Source organism: Ochotona princeps, chromosome 10, assembly GCF_030435755.1.
Source record: "Ochotona princeps isolate mOchPri1 chromosome 10, mOchPri1.hap1, whole genome shotgun sequence".
Lineage (NCBI taxonomy): Eukaryota > Metazoa > Chordata > Mammalia > Lagomorpha > Ochotonidae > Ochotona > Ochotona princeps.
This window is the reverse complement of record NC_080841.1, coordinates 23,701,018-23,719,958: the sequence shown is the minus strand read 5'-3', so window position 1 is coordinate 23,719,958 and position 18,941 is coordinate 23,701,018. Positions and strand designations below refer to the sequence as shown.

General features: G+C 44.4%; 1 protein-coding gene across 4 annotated transcripts in view; it reads right to left on the bottom strand.

The window, feature by feature from the left end:
- Positions 1–18,941, bottom strand: part of KCNK2 (potassium two pore domain channel subfamily K member 2) — a 192,895-nt gene that overhangs the window by 114,132 nt on the left and 59,822 nt on the right. For 2 of the 4 annotated variants that reach the window (XM_004578643.4, XM_058669184.1), the window contains exons 1-2: positions 15,500–15,630; positions 12,183–12,493 (exon numbers count right to left, since the gene is read on the bottom strand). In XM_004578643.4, the coding sequence (XP_004578700.1) occupies positions 12,183–12,493; positions 15,500–15,545 (357 nt within the window). In that variant the 5' untranslated portion in view covers positions 15,546–15,630. Of the gene's footprint in view, positions 1–12,182; positions 12,494–15,499; positions 15,631–15,720; positions 16,186–18,941 lie in introns of those variants that run through there. The other 2 variants (XM_058669185.1, XM_004578644.2) reach the window with 2 other exon arrangements.

Sequence of the window (18,941 nt, the reverse complement as noted above, 5' to 3'; positions counted from 1 at the left end):
AACACCTGTAACTCAGCCCAGTGGTCAAAAGGAGCCACCATATTCTCCAGAGGTCCTTCTCATTTGCAATACCAATGATTTTATTATTTCTATACTATTTTCTAAGAGGATGAACTTTTGGACCAAAAGATCACAAAAAAGTTTAAGATTGCTTTTACCTTCAGTCAAAGGGGTAAGCTTCATTTTTAACAAAACACACAAAACCTCCAAAAACTGATCAAATTTCATAAAAGAATTAACAACTTCTAGAGAATTGTAATTATAGTTCCTATACCAGCAGTCACTAGTAAACATTGTCATAAATTAAAACATTGGCACTCTTGGTCTTCAATCCAATAATGAAACCATAAAGAATGAATTCAAAAAGACAGCAGAGGAAAAAAAAATCACATAATTTCAGATCTGTCAAAGAAAGCTTTTAATCAAGAAAGAGGGGAGGGCCCGGCACAGTGGCCTAGCGGCTAAAGTCCTCACCCTGAACGTGCTGGGATCCCACATGGACACAGGTTCTAATCCCGGCCGCTCCACTTCCCATCCAGCTCCCTGCTTGTGGCCTGGGAAAGCAGTCGAGGACGGCCCAATGCATTGGGACCCTGCACCCATGTGGGAGACCCGGAAGAGGTTCCTGGTTCCTGGCTTCGGATCGGCGCAGGATCGGCACAGCACCAGCTAATGTGCACACTTGAGGAGTGAATCATTGGACGGAAGATCTTTCTCTCTGAATCTCCTCCTCTCTGTTTATCTGACTTTGTAATAAAATAAATAAATCTTTAAAAAAAAAAAGAGGGGAGAAATCGCCAATAACAGAATTCCATTTTAAAGAAAAAGAAAAAAGAAAGGAAGGAGGAAGAGAAGAGGGAGAGTGGAGAGGAGGGTAGAAAGCAGGAGGGAGGGAGGAAGAGTCTGTCGGATACATCCTAACGAGGAGACAACAGTCATCACCTGGAGAACCTGTGGCTCTTCATTACCAGACACACCTAGAACCTCCATGTGGTCCTTTCCATGCATTTCTTTGGATGTAATCAGAATCTCATTCTAGCACGACTAAGGAATAGGCTCAGTTTTCTCCTTACCCACAGGCTAAGATAACTGTGCTTAGTACCTGCAGAGCTTTACAAGGACAATTCTAGATGAAAGTCCCTTCCTTCTCTGTTGATCCATTAATTACAACACTTGCTCTTCAGGAGGATGTGAGATGCAAAGGTCCCAGAGACATCCAACTGTACATCTCTGTGTCTACCCTCCTCCTCCCTCCCTTTATCTGTGTGTGTTGGTGCGTCTTTCAAATTAAAATAAACTAAATAATTATAAATGTCAAGATGAAGAAAGAGCATTCCCAGGATGACTCTGGGAAGCTGACTGATGCAGTAATGAACCCTGTGACATCAAACAATCTCAAAAACATCACAAATCTGATAGGGAAGATTCCTGCTTAGAGGGAACTTTACAATCTATGCTTTGATTTGGCTCTATGCTCCATTTCCTTAAAAACATGTTAGGCCAGTTCATATCTGTGTTGCCAATCGAAACATGTTGTGAAGAATTAGGCAGTGCTGCATCAGAGACAGCTGCTGTGTGAGGTTTCCTATTCCTCACCATACCCTGTCCCTTAACACAAAGACCTTGTGAGTTGGTGACCTTTTTTGCCATGTCTCTGAAAAAACAAAAAAACAAAACAAAACAAAACAAACACACACAAAAAAACACCTTGCAGACCACAGCTTAAAAAGATGGTGTAGTGAGTTAACCAGCTATCTGCAAATGCACTGTCCCATATGGACACTGGTTCAAGCCCAGCTGCTCCGCTTTCAATTCAGCTTCATGTTAATGCACCTGGGAAAGTAGCATAAGATGGTCCAAGTCACTTGGTCCCTACACACATGTGGTAGATCCAGAGCTCCTAGGCCCTGGTTTAAGCCTGAGCCAGCTGCAGCCATGGTGGCCATTTGGAAAGTAAACTAGTGGATCTAAGATATTCATTTTCTCTCTCACACACATCTTTTGTAGCTCTGCCTTTTAAATAAATAATCCAAATAAGGATAAGTATATTTTAGTGCCAAAAAATTTGAAACCCCAAATGTTTTATACTACACATTTTTAAGGAAGCTTCTGAAGCACAAACTCCTTTCCATCCACTTTATTTCATTCTGTGCCCCCACCTCCTTTGCCATTCATTCTTTCCAGGGAAGAATTCTCCTGTTTGAATGGCCTTCCCTGGCTTACCTTACCTGCCCATGCCTCAGCATGATCAGCATCCAGCCATGCACGCTCTAGAATAATATTTTCATTGCCATTTGTGGGTTTGGAGTTGTAACCTGCCAAATCCTCTCCCGCCAACCTTTGCTCATAAAGCAGGGAGCACACAGATGTTGGAAGCCAGGCTTGCTGAGTTTTGAACTCACCAAAGCTGCAAAATCAGAAGGGCAGGGTCTAGATGTACAACTCATACTTGTGTCTTTGGGATGGACTGTCAGGAGCACTGCACGTGTGCCCTAAGATGGCGCTGAGACCTCTCCTCCCTCCAGAGCTTGGCGGTACACAGGTTTCAGGAAGTGCCTTCTGATTGGCCCGTAGCTGCATGCTTAGCACGTGTGCTACGCGTGATCAGAGCTATGACTGGCGTGCCTGCCGCGTGCATCGGTGACCTTTAAGCTGATTGGACTAGGATTATATTTAGTGGTGGGGGTTTCAGGAAGAAGCAGGCCAGGACAGGAAGACGGAGACGGAGACCGACGGACAGACTGAGACGGAGGACAGGGTACGACTGGGATGGACGGACGGACAGACAGAAGAACACTAGGGGTGACGAGGAGGTTGGGGAATGAAACAGAGACAAACGGGAGGAAAAGGGAGAAGTCGAGTCGACCGGCTGGGAAACGGACTGGTTGGAAGAATAAAGTGCCTCAAGATATAGAACCTGGAGTGTCGGGTGAATTCTTCTGCGGGACGGAAGACCCTGACAGTGGACGAAAGAGGAGCTCAGGGTGACAAAACATAACAAAATACTGCAATTTCTAAGGAGGTCTCAGAACAGGACAAACAGCATTTGGAGTCACCTCAACAGTAGTGCTACAGTTGTGATGCTTGCAGTGCTAGCTGCAGCCAGTGGCCTTAGGTTAACATTCCATGCTTCAGTTCACTCACGTGCAAGGGCAGGGGGGAGCAAAGGAAAATCTTTTCTTGCCAGCAAGAGGGAAAGCATATGAAAGTGTCTCTGTGAAGATGTAAACGTAGACTACACATTTGCCAGGTATCCCCTCTGATTAAAAAGTGTTGCATACAATCCTGTACAACTTTAAGAAGAACACACAAGGAAGAATCTGACCAAGGCACCAATTTTCCTCTTTCTGGGGTGTAAGACACTTATTGTGCCTATGGCTCAATTTCTTCATTTTAAAAACGTAACTTACAATATAGATGATCAGGGGTATGGGGACTAATATAATGTGCTTTGGGTGGAAAATGGTACACAAACAGTATACAACAAGCAAGGCACATATAACTATGGCAATGCTAGAGCCAAGACTATCATCACTAATGACACATCTACAATGGTCAGATTTCAATCGAATCCACTCTTCTATTCCAGACTCTTCTATGTCTATTCAATGAGCTTCACAATCAAGTCTTATTTTGGCTTAGACTAAATATACTGCCAGTCAAATGGTATTCTTAAAATATAGTACAAGGCATGTACAGAATCATATCTCTCATTCTGTCATAACTCGGTCGCCATTATTTTAAATAATATTCCTTCATAACCACAAGCTTTAAATCATGTTTTATTAATATAGAACCTATAACATTCATGTACCATTTTTCTATTTTTTTAAAAAATAACAGGGCCAAGTTTATCCTCATGTATTCTTCAAGGGTAAATTTTTTTCAGACTAATTTCACAGGTTATATTAAAAATGTAGGGGTCCGCAATTAGCACCAAGCACTCATCTGCTGCTTCTTTGTGATGCCAACATCCCAAACAAGCAAGTCAAAGCCCATCTCTCTGCTAAGGTACACAGGATACAGGAGACAACAGCTCAAGTTCTTGGGCCCCTGCCCCGCATGTGAATGTCCTGAGCGGAGTGCTCTGTCCTCCTGGCTGCCCCACTCCTGGTTTTTGTGGCCTTTTGGTGAGTCAACTAGTAGAAGCAAGATAGGGATTCCTCTTTCTCCGTCTTTCTTTTTCTCTCACCTTTCCAATATGTAGAAGCAATTTTTAAACTTCAATTAGTATTAGAAAATAGTACATGAAGTTCCTCAATTGTCACCTGATGTACTTATACAAAAGACTATCCCTCTGATTCCTCTTCTTGTGAAAGTCAAGGCAGCCTGAAAACATGGGCAGGGGAGTGGGGTAAGGATCGGAAATCAGCGCATGGAGAAGCCCTGAAAAACCTGGACACTGACAACGCTTTCTTTAAGACTTCTGCATTCCTTTTTGGCAGTCAGATTTTCAGTTGGCACTCCCAGTTCTGGCATTTAAGTTGCAACTTGCTAATATGGAATCATAATAAAGCAAACAGGTTAATATCCCAAAAACATTCCACATTATACTACTTAAAAGTGCATTAATCCAGAGATGAAGCAAAAGGATACCAATGTTTATGAGAGATTTAGGCCACTTGCAGGCATTTTTTTCAGTGTGTATAAAATCTATAGTTCCAAAAACTTGGTGGGGAAAGGAATCCTTTTTGGATACTTTTTGAACATCATGTCATCATGTTCATAAATAAAAATGAAGCCAAATATCTAATATATGAGGGGAATGGAAAATATAAACTTATCTTGGTCCCCAAAGCATTGAAGTCCATGCATAGCTTTTTCATAACACATATTTTCCATTTGGAAACCCATCATCTACGAGTATTTATACAACCTGGAATGACAGCCACGAAACCATTGCCTATGTAATCATACACTATCACTCACTACCACGTACAGTCAGCTGTGGCTCTGCTCTTCATATACAGAGTCACCCAATTTACCACTGCATCATGATCTAAAACTCAAACTGCCTCTACTCACACATCTTCAGTAGTTCCCATGCTTAGACAGGTACAAACAAGAATAAAAGGAATGACATAAGGTAATGCAGTTCATTAAAATAAGAAAATTGTCCATGAAATCTTTGATTGTAAATCATTTTTTCAAATACATTTTGCATTCTATTTCTTAGTATCTTCCACATGCGAAAACACTTTTAAGATCACTCTTGAATCTCTGTTCACACCCTGGAAATTTCATCCAGGGCAATGAAATTATGTATTATGGATAGTACATTATCTGTTTCATGATGACTTTCCTAACCCTCAAACCTCCCCCAAACTCCAACTCCTATTTGTAGCTTCTTATATAACATCACTACTTGGATGCCTTTTTCTTTGTAAAGATAGATTATTTATTTATTGGAAGGCAGAGTTACAGACAGAGGGAGTGAGAGAGGGAGAGACAGAGAGGTAGAGAGAGGCAGAGAGAATCATTCATCCGCTGGTTTCCTCCCTAAATGGCCACAGTAGCCAGAGCTGTGCTAGTCCAATACCAAAAGCCAGGAGGTTCCTCTGGGTATCCTATGTGGGTACAGAGACAGAAGCAACTAAGGCATTGTTCAGTGCCTTCCCAAGCACAGAAATATGCAGCTGCATCATAAGTGGAACTGCTAGGACTCAAACTGCCACCCATACAGGATACCAGCAACACAGACAGTGGCTTTACCTGCTATACCACAGCAACAGCTCCCCACTTGAATGTCTTAATATGCATCTCAGATTTAACATGGCTAGAATCAGCCTGAGGTGTTTTGGCGGAGGACCTGCCCAGCACTGTCCCCTGATAAAACCAGACCATAACTCATGATAATCTCAAGAGCATTGCTCAACAGACAACAGCCTGGGAAGTTTCAGAGGAAAGGGAAGTGGTATCATTTTCAGCACTCCATGTTGATAACTATACAGTGGGTGAGGGAAAACTGACAGCTTTTCTTGGTGAGACTCCCAGAAAATCCCACCACTGGGGCTGATTACACTGGAAAATATGCCTGTGTGACCAGCAAAGTAAAAGAACGATGGTGAGCAGTCCCTTCTGGGTTCCCAGGTCCCAAAGTGTTCCAAACATACATCCGTGGTTCTTAATCTAAAACAGAGGCTTGCAGAGAACAGCAGGAGCTGGCAGGTGGCCTCTCCAGACCCCTCAAATCCATCCAGTCTTCACTGTGATGTAAACTTGGCCTGGGTACATGTCTGGGAAGTGCATCATTTCCCTGCAATATACTATGGATCTCTAAGTACTATTTGAAATCCAGTTAATTTTCCTTAATCACTGAAACCTACCTGATATTATTAATAAAATATCTAAAACTAAATTCCAAACCAGCTCTATCTACACTGTTCTACATCTCTGGAAAAGAGAAACCCTATTCTTTTAGCCGCTTAGAACAAAAATCGGGGTATTAACCTTGACTCCCCTTCTTTGTACTGCACATCTGGTCCAACTGGAAGGCCATTGACTCTCCTTTTCAAAATACATCCACAATCCAACCACATTTCACAAGCCACTGTTGCCCCCACCTTAGTTTAAACCCCCTCATCTCCCATGGCAATTATTACAACAGTCTCCTAATGGTTCCTCTGTTTCTGCTTTTGGTTGCATGTAGGCTATTTCTCAACACAGCAGCCATAGTGATCCTTTTGAAATGTAAGCCAAAGCAGGATACTTATCTACACCAAAAAGCCAGAGTCCTTATTAGAATTTGCAACACCCTTTATGACCTGGACCCATCACCTGCCTGAGACATCTCCTACCATCCCTTCCATAGTCAGAACGTCTCATCTCACCAACGGCTTTTGAATGAGCTAAGTTCTCTACCAAAGTGTTTTTCCTACAGTCAGGTGCTTGTCCCTTGTCTCTCTTCTTGCAAGCCACCATGCAGTGAAACTTCAAGGTGAAAGTCACCTTATCTTCCCTAGGAACATGATCTAAAATTAACCACCAACATGACTCTTATGTTCTTATCCCTTAACTACTTTATTTCTTGAAGCTTATCACCATCCAACTATTCACCCCAGTAATTATTCCCCAAGTGCAGTGTAAGTTCAACAAAGACAAGAATTTTTATGTTCTATGCTCCACTGTTTCAGATCTTAGCCCAACTTACAGTAAACAGTTTCAAATGAATGATTATAACATTAACGTAAGGCAATATGCATATGATTGTATATACTCTGTATCTTACATCTAGTTTCAGTGGCATTGTAGCAAGACCTGTCATTAACTTGTATTGCAGGACTATGTTACCTATGACACACAGCTAAGAATCCAACCAGGCGTATACACCCAGCAGAAGAGAACAGGCCTAGGACACAACCCACTTCCCTGGTGTGGAATTATAGGCCCCAGTCCACTTGCCACACATGTCCCTGCCCTTCTCACCCAAACGATCCCATTACTTGACTACACCAGGTCCACCCTGCCGGCACTGTCCAGTTAATGTCTTCATCCCCACAGACCACCCTTGGGTATCCTTGAGACCCAGTTTCCTTTTAACATTTTATTTTAAGTCTTCCCCACTTGTCATTAGGTTCTTCATTTCCTCATCATCTCTCCAATTCAAACAATTGCCAGACCTACTCATGAGTTCTTTGGCTGTTTCTATCACTATAGCAGTATCCTCTGCTTGACTATGTGAGAGGGGGTGCCATGACAGCAGCCATTATTTGCTTCAAAACTAGCACAGAGGTCATACACATTGGAAGGTCTCAACAAATGGCTCTGGTTCAACCAAAACAAGAAGGGGGCATGCAGAGAGAAAATAATCCTCTCAGCAGAATAATGACAAAGATCTGGACCTTGGGCCACCAGATGCCCTTCACAAACAGGTGTTCGCTTCTTCACCTAAGAGCAGAGTATCACCTTGCCTGCTCACTGGGGATTCAGTTTAAATTAACAATCAAAAGCCAACTCCCAGGCTGGGTACGACAGCACAGTGGGTTAAGCTATAGACCTTCAATGCCAACATCACATATCAGAGCACTGCTTGAAGTTCCAGCTGCTCTTCTTTGGATTTAGCTTCCTGCTAGTGTAGCTGGAAAAGCAAAAGAAGATGATTCAAGTAGCTGAGTCCCTACCACCCACGTGGGGAGACCTGGATGGTGTTCCCAGCTTCTGGCTGTGACTGTGCCCAGCTCTGGCTATTGTGGCCATTTCAGGAATGAACCAGAAGATCAAAGACAGATCTCTCCCTTTTGTCTTCCTTTCAAATAATTAAATCTTTAAAAATATTTTAGAGTCCAAACTCTTATAGGGCATTTTTATAATTAATGCATAGCTCACACATTTAGCTCTATGTTTTAACCCCAGAATTAACGAACACCTAAATAACTAAATTAAAGACCAGGTACGTATAACGTAGCCATGCTGTCCTGGGTTACCACTTCATGGATTGGCAGTTTATAAATTACCATTCCAAACAGGAAAGCAGTGATTCCACCCAGGAAGAAGATTCAAATCCATATGACAAACTCAGTCTTGGAAAAAGAATATTCTAGACATCCCAGTGTACAGACAACATAATATTCATTATGTTCTCACACATGGCAACTTTACATCCAATGTGTCCTTACATTTTTCTCAGTGGCAGAAAATGCAAGAACCAAGAACACAAGTTCTGTCTACCTCCTTTCAATAACAGATCACTCACTGCTCACTCCCAGCAATGTAAGCTCGCTCTGCCTTAGTTTCCACATGCATAATTGCAGGCAGTAATGCACAGAACTCATGGACTAAGATAATTCAATTAAATGATAAGTATAAAGGGTTAAAATGATGCTGTGCACAGGGTAAGTGCTCACTAAACTGGTATTTATGACTCATAAAATGTAAAAAGTTTTCCCTATATTTTTCTTCTTCTGATGTCACATTAATTTACATTTAATGGGAGTTGGAAATCACACTGCTCAAGATTTCAGCATGGTAGGTATCTCTGTCTTGATATTCCTGTCCTTCCCCAGTCCTGTCTTGAAGGACTAGTACCAAAAGCCACCCTGAAAGCATGATGTATACATAACCCCATGTAGGCTTTGTAACAGAAACAGCCATCACCCTCCCGCTCCTCTCTCTCTCACCTCAGCTGCCCTACCCCACACAACCACCAGAACATGGAATCAAGTTATTGTAGTTTATTTACAGCTGTAATTAACAACCTGAGACCTGGAGCAGATTATAGATGAACTGCCCGTGGTTGGCCTGCTCTCTGATTATCCATTCCCTCCTTCCCAGCTTTCCAAACACAGAGGCCAGGATTCCTTTTCCATCAGCTGTGTACTGAAGTGCTTGCCACTTTGACTACGTCTTCCTTCAGCACAGAAAGTAGGTAAGGCCTGAAGAAGCAGAGGTACCGTGGACAATGCCAACCACGAATCCTGATCCTTGCACTTTCACATCTGAACAACACTCCTTAAGGGAAGTCACTGGACTTACCCTGTCTGCATTTCCTAATACAAATGTTGGAATGTTACTGCCTTGCATACCTATTAACAAGGTGTTACACAGTAATTGAATGTCAAGAGAGGAGTGGAAAAAACATTTAGAAATGTATGAGAATCATATAAATGAAATGCACCACTAATAAATGATGCCTGGCTCATTTTCCTTTCCTTCTTACACACTTTTTAAGCCCTGAAGCCATGATGCTGAAAAGATCACTTTTGGGGGCCCTGGTCTTAAGGCACAACAGGCTAAACTACCACCTGAAATGTTAACATCCCATATGGTCACTGCTTCAAATTCCAGCTGTCCTACTCCTGATATAGCTTCCTGCTAATGCACTTGGGAAAGTAGCAGAATATGGCCCAAGTAGTAGGGAACCTGCACCCATGTGGGAGACCTGGAAGAAGCTCCAGGCCTAGCCCCAGTCATTGCAGCCTTTGGAGAGTGAACCATTTGATTTAAGACCTCTATCTCTTCCTCTTTCTCTCTGCCTTTTAAATAAACTTTAAAAAATACTAGCTTGAAAGAAATTGCATTCAAGAACAAAATAATTTGTTAAAATCATGGGATTACAAAGGTGATTGACAGGACAATAGATAATGAGAAATTTTCAGTATGGAAAATACTGAGCATGAACATGTTTTAAAATACAAAAATACCCAACACACAGCAAACATTAATAAATCTAAAATGAAATGTCCAAGCATAGGAGAAAGAAAATAGGTCTAATGGTTGTGCCCATTTTAAAAACAACATAGGGAAAAAAATTAGAAAAAAAAAGTATTCACCAATAGAATGTCCCTAACTGCTATGACCTTGAAGTTACTTTGAGATTTCTGAGTAAATATGGATAGTACTGAAGAGTGAGATCACTTTCAAACCCATACAAGTTTCCTCCTGCACTGTGCTAAAATTTCAGTCATTCATTCTTGCCCTGCTCTAGCCCACCACCACCTCACTCTAGGGGCTAAAAATGAAGCTACCTGAATTAAGTGCTACTCCCACTACAGGGACAAGGAAGGCAAAATAACATCAAGCAACCAACCTTTGCCTTTTTGGGCCCCTCAGTAAGATACGTGAATCCCCTCAATATAGCAATCCTATTGACAAGCAGTCTTTTCTCAATCCAAAGAGATGGTGTTAAAGTCAGAGAGTAAAACGTCGTTTGTTCAAGAAGACATGTGGTAAAGAATGAACTAAAAATACATCCTAACAGATTCCAAAATTTGAACATTGGCCACTACTCTGGGCTGCCTCCCTCCACCCAGAAAACCATGAGCTCTTCTAATACCCAAAAGAAGTGAGCATTTTTGTGGAACTCCAGGGGATCACGTGGAACAGAGTGAAGTTCAAGTGATCTTACATGCGATCAAGCAAAGCGGAAGCTGGGACAATAACAGCAGCAGCTTCAGTGCCATCACTGAATTTGCCACCATCTTTTAAAAGTGCAAAGTTCACTATACCATATAATCATGTGAAGAGAGTTTTGAAAACTTAAGCCCAACAGGTGACACTCAGAAATGTCTAAATAAGAATCAGAGAATACCAACTTCAGGAGTTTTAACACAACTTCAGTAAGGACTTGCAAGGCCATGCTATAAAGATGGAGGGTTATGAAAGGCAGTGGCTGCATTTGAAGACCCAGGGCAAAGGATGATGACACTAAAGGTCCTAGATGAAGAAACTGAATTAAGCCAACTGCTACGCCAGTTCATTCACATGAAGTAAATCCAAACATAAAATGAGGAAGAACATGCCCAGGTGATGATCCACAGTCCAATTCTCATTAAACCAGGTAAGCCAAGTGGGATTTATAGGGAAATAAATATGTGTTAAATCTGTTCCCCAAACCAGTCAAGTCTCCCCTCATAAAGTAAATTCTTTCTTTTTGATCAAGTTGCATGGTTTGGCTAATGAATTATTTTATGTAAATCTGTAACAACAATAACAAACAAACAGTAAAAAAAATCTTAGGAGCTCAAGAGAGTCTAACAGAAGCTTAAGCACTTGGAAATTAAGTTTTAAAACCAAATGTTTCTTCATAGGATTTATTCTGGCAGTATAAACAAAAAATAAATTAGTCTTTGTCCAAAAAAATCTACTTTTCTGTACAACAGTATGTTTAGTGTTATAGTTTTCTTCAGGACTTAGAGGGTAATAGTTGCTTCTTCCTCCACATACCAAAGATTCAATTATCAGCATTTTACCTACACTAGACGTAAAAAGTGAACTACAACTTTTCAATTGTGAGAGGTACCCAGATTTGTCTTTTTCTCTCTTATGATGGGCATGGCCAAGATTTCTGTCTTGGAATTTACCTTCCATTGGCCTCTTGATCAGCAATTATCCGTCAACCATGAGGACCTCTGGCACAATCACCCCATGTCCAGAATGTTCACTGTCCGTTTTATGACAGGCAACATGAAAGGAAGCAAGAGGACACCATAAAGAAATACACAGCAGAACGGGCAAAGAAGAGAATGAGAGGGAGCAGTGGGAGAAGCAAGGGGAAAGGAAAAGAAAACTGAGAAAAGGCATGAAGGAGACAAAGAAACAGCAATGGGTTGCTGCTAAGGAGCACAGGTGAACCAGGGTTGTACCTGGCACATCCAAACTGCACTGGGCCCTGGGCTGTCCCTTCCTGTTCTCACGGTCTCCGTGTCCCCTTTGAGGAAATGGTGTACCATATCCCTTGCCATTACCTGGATGAGTTCGTCCAGCTCAGTCGAGTTGACGCAGGCGTGTTGGGATATGAACGTCTGCTTCTGGATCACAATGGTGGTCCTCTGTGAAATCTCATGAGGCTGCTCCAAGGCTTTGAACACAGTGGCTCCAATGATCAGATAGAGCACGACCACCAGGAAAATCGTGGAGACCGTCTTCCATTTCATAACATTAATGGCTGTGTCACTCTCCACCCGGGACGCGAGCACTGTGGGTTTCGTAGAAAATGAGAGCCTTGGTTTGGAGTTCTGAGCAGCAGATTTAGGATCCAGCAAGTCAGGTGCCGCCACTGGCAACAACAGAGAAAGAAGGTTAGACCGGAGAGGATGAGACAAGGGAACTGGCGGTCCTGCTTCTAGAAGGGCTCTGCAGAGACTGCCTGGGCTCCACTTGCTCTCCTCGTGGAAGCTCCAGGACCCAACCACAGTGTTCTCACTGGACCTCAGCAGGATCATATATACACAGAGGCTCATGGGAAAGGGGCCTGACTTTTGCTCTCTGCTGCCCTGGAAGCCCCAGGTGAAAAGGAAAAACACTGGAGGCAGACTCAAAAAAAAAAAAATCAAAAAGAAAGAAAAGAAACACTAAACAGAACTATCTGTGGGCTACCTTTCTAAACTTGTATCTCTCCACCACACTAGTCAACAAAGACACACTGAACTCCAAAGAGTTGATGCTTCTTAGTCAGAGCAGGAGTATTCACAAACAAGGCTCCTGGTCTTTCCCAGTCTCAGCAATTTACATTATAAGCAAATTGATACAAAGAATACTCTCTAGTTTTGTTTTTAAATGCATTGTAATATAGTAACTACAAGAAAATTTCTGCTTCAAACATTGTTATTCAAAAGAAATCATGCATAATCTTGTAGCAAAACATGACACAAATAAACCACTCAACAGTCCAATCATTTCTTGTGTTCACCTTCCAAAGCAGGCTCATAATGAAGTAGTCCCATCATTTTGTGATTCCATCTCTGACATGTTTAAAAAGTATATCTTTAAATGGGTCATGGAAATGTACATTATGGATTCCAAAATAATTTTTTTGCACCAAAACAAATCTCTTAATGCCATTTTCCATAAACGTCTGGAAATATGCTTATAGAAATTGCTGATAGCCGTGGTGGCTAAAATCTTAGGTAAGTTCACAAGAGACAAGCTCCTTTTATTTCAACAGTGAACAATATCAAGAAAAAAGGAAATGAAAACTTTAACTCCCAACTAGGACACTAACGTACTCTGAACACAGCTAGTGGTTCCACTCGAGCGGATTTCAATGTTTTCTTACAAGTTCCTATAACTCTGAGGTGACTACACTCACTGATGTCTATCCCAGCTGCTCAAAAGTATCAATAATTGAATTCTTTTTCAAAAATACAAGAGATACTGCATGTCCACTTCCTACAGGGGAGAATCGGTCATTTGCTACAGAACATTGGATTAGAAAGGCAACTTTGAGTTAAAAGGATTACTGGAATGGCTAAGAGCCAGGAGGTTTAAAAAAAAAATCCAAACACACTAATCAGTTTAAAGTTCATCAATCTTGGAGACATATAAGAAAGTTGCCACTATGTAGATGATAACTATGTAGATGATGAAAGTTGCCACTATGTAGATGATAAAATGGTAACATAATCAAAACTACATTTTCAGATAGATATAGAAGACATCCCCATAGAATTCCAACCAACCACCATACTGGCACCTGAAATTACCTAAGGATCAGTGTCTATCAAAGAATGCCAATTTTCACATGGCTCACCCCCTGCTCTCTTGTCAAACACTGGGTGTTAAATGCAAGTTGCCATAGCTTCAGTTCATAAAATATATCTTCACATATCCATCAAAAAGAAGCTTTGCCAACAAAGCTATTTGAAGCATTAGACCGAGGTTGTGTGAAATGATGGCAGGGGAGATGGGTCCCCAACAGCCAAGCTCTGAATGGCTCCGCCTGTGATGAGACGGCACCAGAGCTGCACTGAGGACAAGCCGTCCAAACAGAGATGCCACCTACACACGGCTCATTGCAGCAGTCCCACAAGGTTCAACCTATTACATACAGACGCACACGCGTTTCCCTCTCCTCCTGCTCCGAGTAGAGCCACGATCTAGCAGACACCTTTAAAACACGAATAAAGAGCACTCCAAATGAGCACGGAGCATGTGTTGAATGTTTCAATTAAACACACACATGCTTTTCTAATAGAAGTGCTGATAATTGGCAAAAGTCACTGTCACACTGTGAGCTTGCCATCCCCTTCCCCAAGCCGCTGAGTCCAAGCGAAAAATAAGTCATAATCTAAAATATAGTCATTTTCTGGAATAAAAATAACAGAAAACCACACAGGAGTTCCACATCGTCTCTTCACAGGAAGCCCTCCAAACCTCTCACCAGCTCCTATTTCGGGTTTTCCATCTCAGTGCCTTCCATCGTGCAGAATTGGAAAGCATCACCAGCGTTTACCTAGCTGCTACCATTCTCCTCCCCCTCCCCAAATTCCACTCAGATCTTGCCATCATATACTTTAAAAATGACAGATTTTCCTTTAAAAAGATTGCAAGTGCACGCGTCCGTTAAAAGCTAAACCCTTTCCCTAGGGAGTTTAATTTCTTAAAGCTGTATTTTCTAATTAGCAGATATATTCACACAATGCACATTTGGCAGTCAGCATGGGCAGAAGCCGGAGGAACACCACGAAAACAAAAATATTTGTTCACGCAGCCTTTTTTTCCCTCACACGCATAGCCTCAGGGTCTCCATTCCTACCCTGTGATGGGTAACCAGGGAATTAAGCAGACCCTTTGGATCCATCGCTGCCCCCTCACCTCCGGGGAACAGCACCGTCTCCTCTTACTGCCGGGCTCCCGTCCTCACCTAGACTGGGCTTCCCTCCAGCCGCCACTGCCCACCGAATTGCCAGAAAAACAAGCTTTTTTCAGCACCACTGCGTGTCCCACCAGGCAATGGGCAACAAGTGTGACGGGGTCACCGCGCAACCTGAGCATCTGCTGCTCCCGAACGCTGACCCCCTGCCTCCATCGGAAAGCCCCCAAGGTGCTCCAAACCCAGACCCGAGGGAGATGCCACAGCCCCGCAGCGTCGGCAGGAGTAGGAGAGAAACGGCCCAGGGACTGAGTCGTCTCCAAATCCACACCATGACCCGACGCTTTGGACGGGAAACAGAGATGTTTGGAAACGCCTGGCTGCCGCAAGCCGGGCATCTGCAGCCCGGGGCGGGACAGGCAGAGGCAGGAGAGCGCGGCCCGGTGGATAGGGGGTCCTGGGGGGTCTCACCTCCTGCTCTACAGTCGGGTCTCTCCCGCGAGGCGCTGGGAAGCATGAGGCATGCAGCATTCGAAATGGGTTTATTATTTTTTTTCCAAAAAAAAAAGGACTTGAAGCTTTTCTTTTTCTTTTTTCTTTCTTTTTTCCTTTTTCTTTTCTTTTTCTTTTTCTCTTTTTTTCTTTCTTTCTTTTTTTTTTTTTTTTTTTTACAAACACGCCATTGTACTCACTTCTTATTCAGAGACGGGCTGCGCGCTCCGAGCTGCACGGGCAAGCATTTTCCCCGGCTTTGTTTTACAAGGTGGGGAGAGCGGGGCTGGACGCGGGCGGGGGTGGGGGGGGAAGCGTGAGAAGAAACGAAATCGCGGGAAGGAGGGGACACCGGCAGGCTGGGCAGAGGGCGAGGCCGAGGCCAAGTTGGGCTCGGGCGCCACCGCCCCCACGCGCGCCCTGCTGCCGGGCCCGGGTCACCCGGAGAGCGCGGGCGAGCCGGGTCCCGCGCAGGCCCGCAGCAGCAGCAGCAGCCGCCGCCGCGCGATCGACCCTGGGCTTGGCGCTAGCCTGGCCCCGGCGCTGCGCGGCGCGGGGGCGGTCGGTGCAGCCCGAGAGGCCGTGCGCCCCGGCGTCTTTGTGCCCCCGCCTGCTCAGCCCCACTTCGCATGTCTTTGTGCGTCTCCCCCGGCTGAGCCCTCCGTGCCCCGCGGGGAGGGGGTGTGGCACGATCTAGGCGCCCGCAGCAGCAGCAGCAGTTGCCTGCCTGGCCCTCCGCTCTCGCCCCTCGCCCGCTCCTCGCCCTCCTTGCGCACCTCCCTCTCCCTCGCCGACACCGCCTCCTCCCCCACGCCCCACGACCTCACCGCCTGGGCTCGCCTGCCTGCACGCTTCCTGGCCCGACCCTAGCCCGCCGCGCCCCTGCTGGTGCTGCCTTCCAGGACGCCCCTAACCCCGCCAGATGTGTGGGGGCTCAGTCCCTGAGATCACCTGCCGCCTCCTCCCGGCCCCTTCCACCGATCCAGCCTCACCCCACCCCCCGACTCCCACTCCACTTCCTCAGTATCTGGCACCCAAGCACACAACCACCATCCTGTCTCCTTCCTTCAGCGGGTTTTGGAGCCAAGCTCTAAATCCTTTTCATCCTTGTGGCCAGAGCCCCCTGGAGTGGTGGCAGTAGGAGGACCCTGGCTTCCTCCCTTCTACAGTTAGGGGATGGTTAACTAGTCACCAGCACCCAACCCTGTCTCCAGGAGTATTTGATTAGTGGTCAGGAGCTCAGATCTGCACAGGATCCCACACCTGGAGTTGGGATGGAGATATTTAGGGGAGCAGAGGGAATGGGTTGGGGGAGGTGGGCCCATTAAATTCTTTCGGGCGGCAAGACCCTTGTGATGGGAAATGGAAATTGCTAAATATTGTCGGTAAGTGACACCAAACCTTAGCTGAATTTAGCGCTCTCAGCCCCCTCATCCCAAATCCAGATCCCAGTGAGCAGGTACAGGCTCCGCCTAGGCTTGGGGACTGCACCTTGGGGCAGCGGCTAGGATACTGGAAAGGAACCTGCCCAGGAGCTGTTGAAAGAGGCATGGAATGCTGCCGCTGTGGAAACGGAGAAGATCCTCCCGCGAAGCAGGACTCAGCAGAACCTGGAGCCATCTGCAAAGTTTGGTTTCTTTGCCCTTCTCAGCAGGCATCCCTGGTTGACCTCTGCCCTCCCGCCCCCACCCCAAGCCCTGGAGTTGAACTTCCACAACCGCTCCACCAGGCAGCAAGAGGGAGAACTTCCGAGGGGGAAGCTCTAGTCGTGATTGTCCAGAGAACTTTGTGTAGCTTTTTACGTTCCTGGCCATTGGTGCTTAAAGATGCCAAGTTATCTTGGAATCCACAACAGAAGCAACACCCCCTTCTCCATATATTTAGATATAGAATTTTCCCTGCCTGCAAGACTTTCAACACACGTTGCTTGACTTCTGCTCTCGATGGTAATCTAATCAGCCTTTCTAGAACGTGAATCTCATCCTTTGGCTCCCAGACATCCTACCCTTCCGAAGTCCCCATTCACTTGTGAGTAGGGCATGCTTCATGATCCAGCTTCTCTTTATCATCCCACGCCTTGCCTCACACAACTTTAACATGACCGAGAAACTGCGCCAGTAGAGTTTTTGGAAAAGCAGGACCAATAAGTACACACACATATGTATGTATATAGAAAAGTTGTATTCTGAGGAATTGGCTCACCCAATCCTGGGGGCTGGCAGATGGGTCTGAAATCTGGAGGGTAGATCTGGCAGGCTGGAAACTCAGGCAGGAGGGGGTGTCTCAGGCAGGAGGCAGAATTTCTTTTCCAGGAAGCCTCATTTTTGTCTTAAGTGGTTAGATGAGGCCCACCCACGTTATCTAGAGTGATCTCTTTTCCTTACAGTCGACTGATTATAGGGGCAGCTGTTGTGGGTTCAGGAAGTTAAGGCACTGCTTGTGACCCCCTCCGCTCATATAGGAGTGCCCACTGGAGCACCGGCTACTCCCATTTCTATTTCAGGTTCCTGCTAGTGCACCAGGGAAACAGCAGCTGATGGGACAAACACTGGGGCTCCTGCCACTGGAGAGGAGACCCAGGCTGGCTTCCAGACTCATGTTTTTAGCCTGTTCCAGCCCCACCTGTTGTGGGCATTCAGGGATGAATCAGCAGATAGGTGAAAGGTACTTCTAGATCTCTCTTCCTCTTTCTCCCCTCCCCCCTACAGGCCCCTCACATAAATTTTTTTTAAAAGTTAGTATAGTAGGGCTCGGCAGCGTGGCCTAGTGGCTAGGGTCCTCGCCTTGATCCCATGTGGCCGCTGGTTCTGATCCCGGCGGCTCCACTTCCTCTCTGTCTCTCCTCCTCTCAATATATCTGACTTTGTAATGAAAATAAAATAAATCTTAAAAAAAAAAAAAAAAAAAAGTTAGTATAGTGTAGATATTAACCACATCTGCATAATACACCTGCAGCAAAGCTTAGAGTCTAGATTAGTGTTAAATAACTAATTTCCCACTAACTGATCAAGTGTTTTACCATTTACTTCCAAGATCAATTTGTATTTCTTCTATATTTGCATCTGACCCATTACATCGTGTTTTTTTTTAAACTAGATTGTAAGTTTAGTAAGGGCATAAACCATGCCTCTGTATTCCATCATGTCAGCAATAACTAGCAGCAAGTACCAAATAAGTGCTTGATAAACATCTAAACAAGAAAGTGTGATTGCTACAAAATAACTGACATCATTCAACTGGTTTCCCTCCAAGCCGCTTTAATGAGCATATCCCACAGAAGGAGCAAAACAAGATGAATTCACTATGTGCAGAATCACTTTCTACCCAATACAAGCGTTTTTGTTCTCCAAATAAAACATTCACACTTTGGGTTATTTCGTGTGTGTGTGTGTGTGTGTGTGTGTGTGTGTGTGTGTGTTTT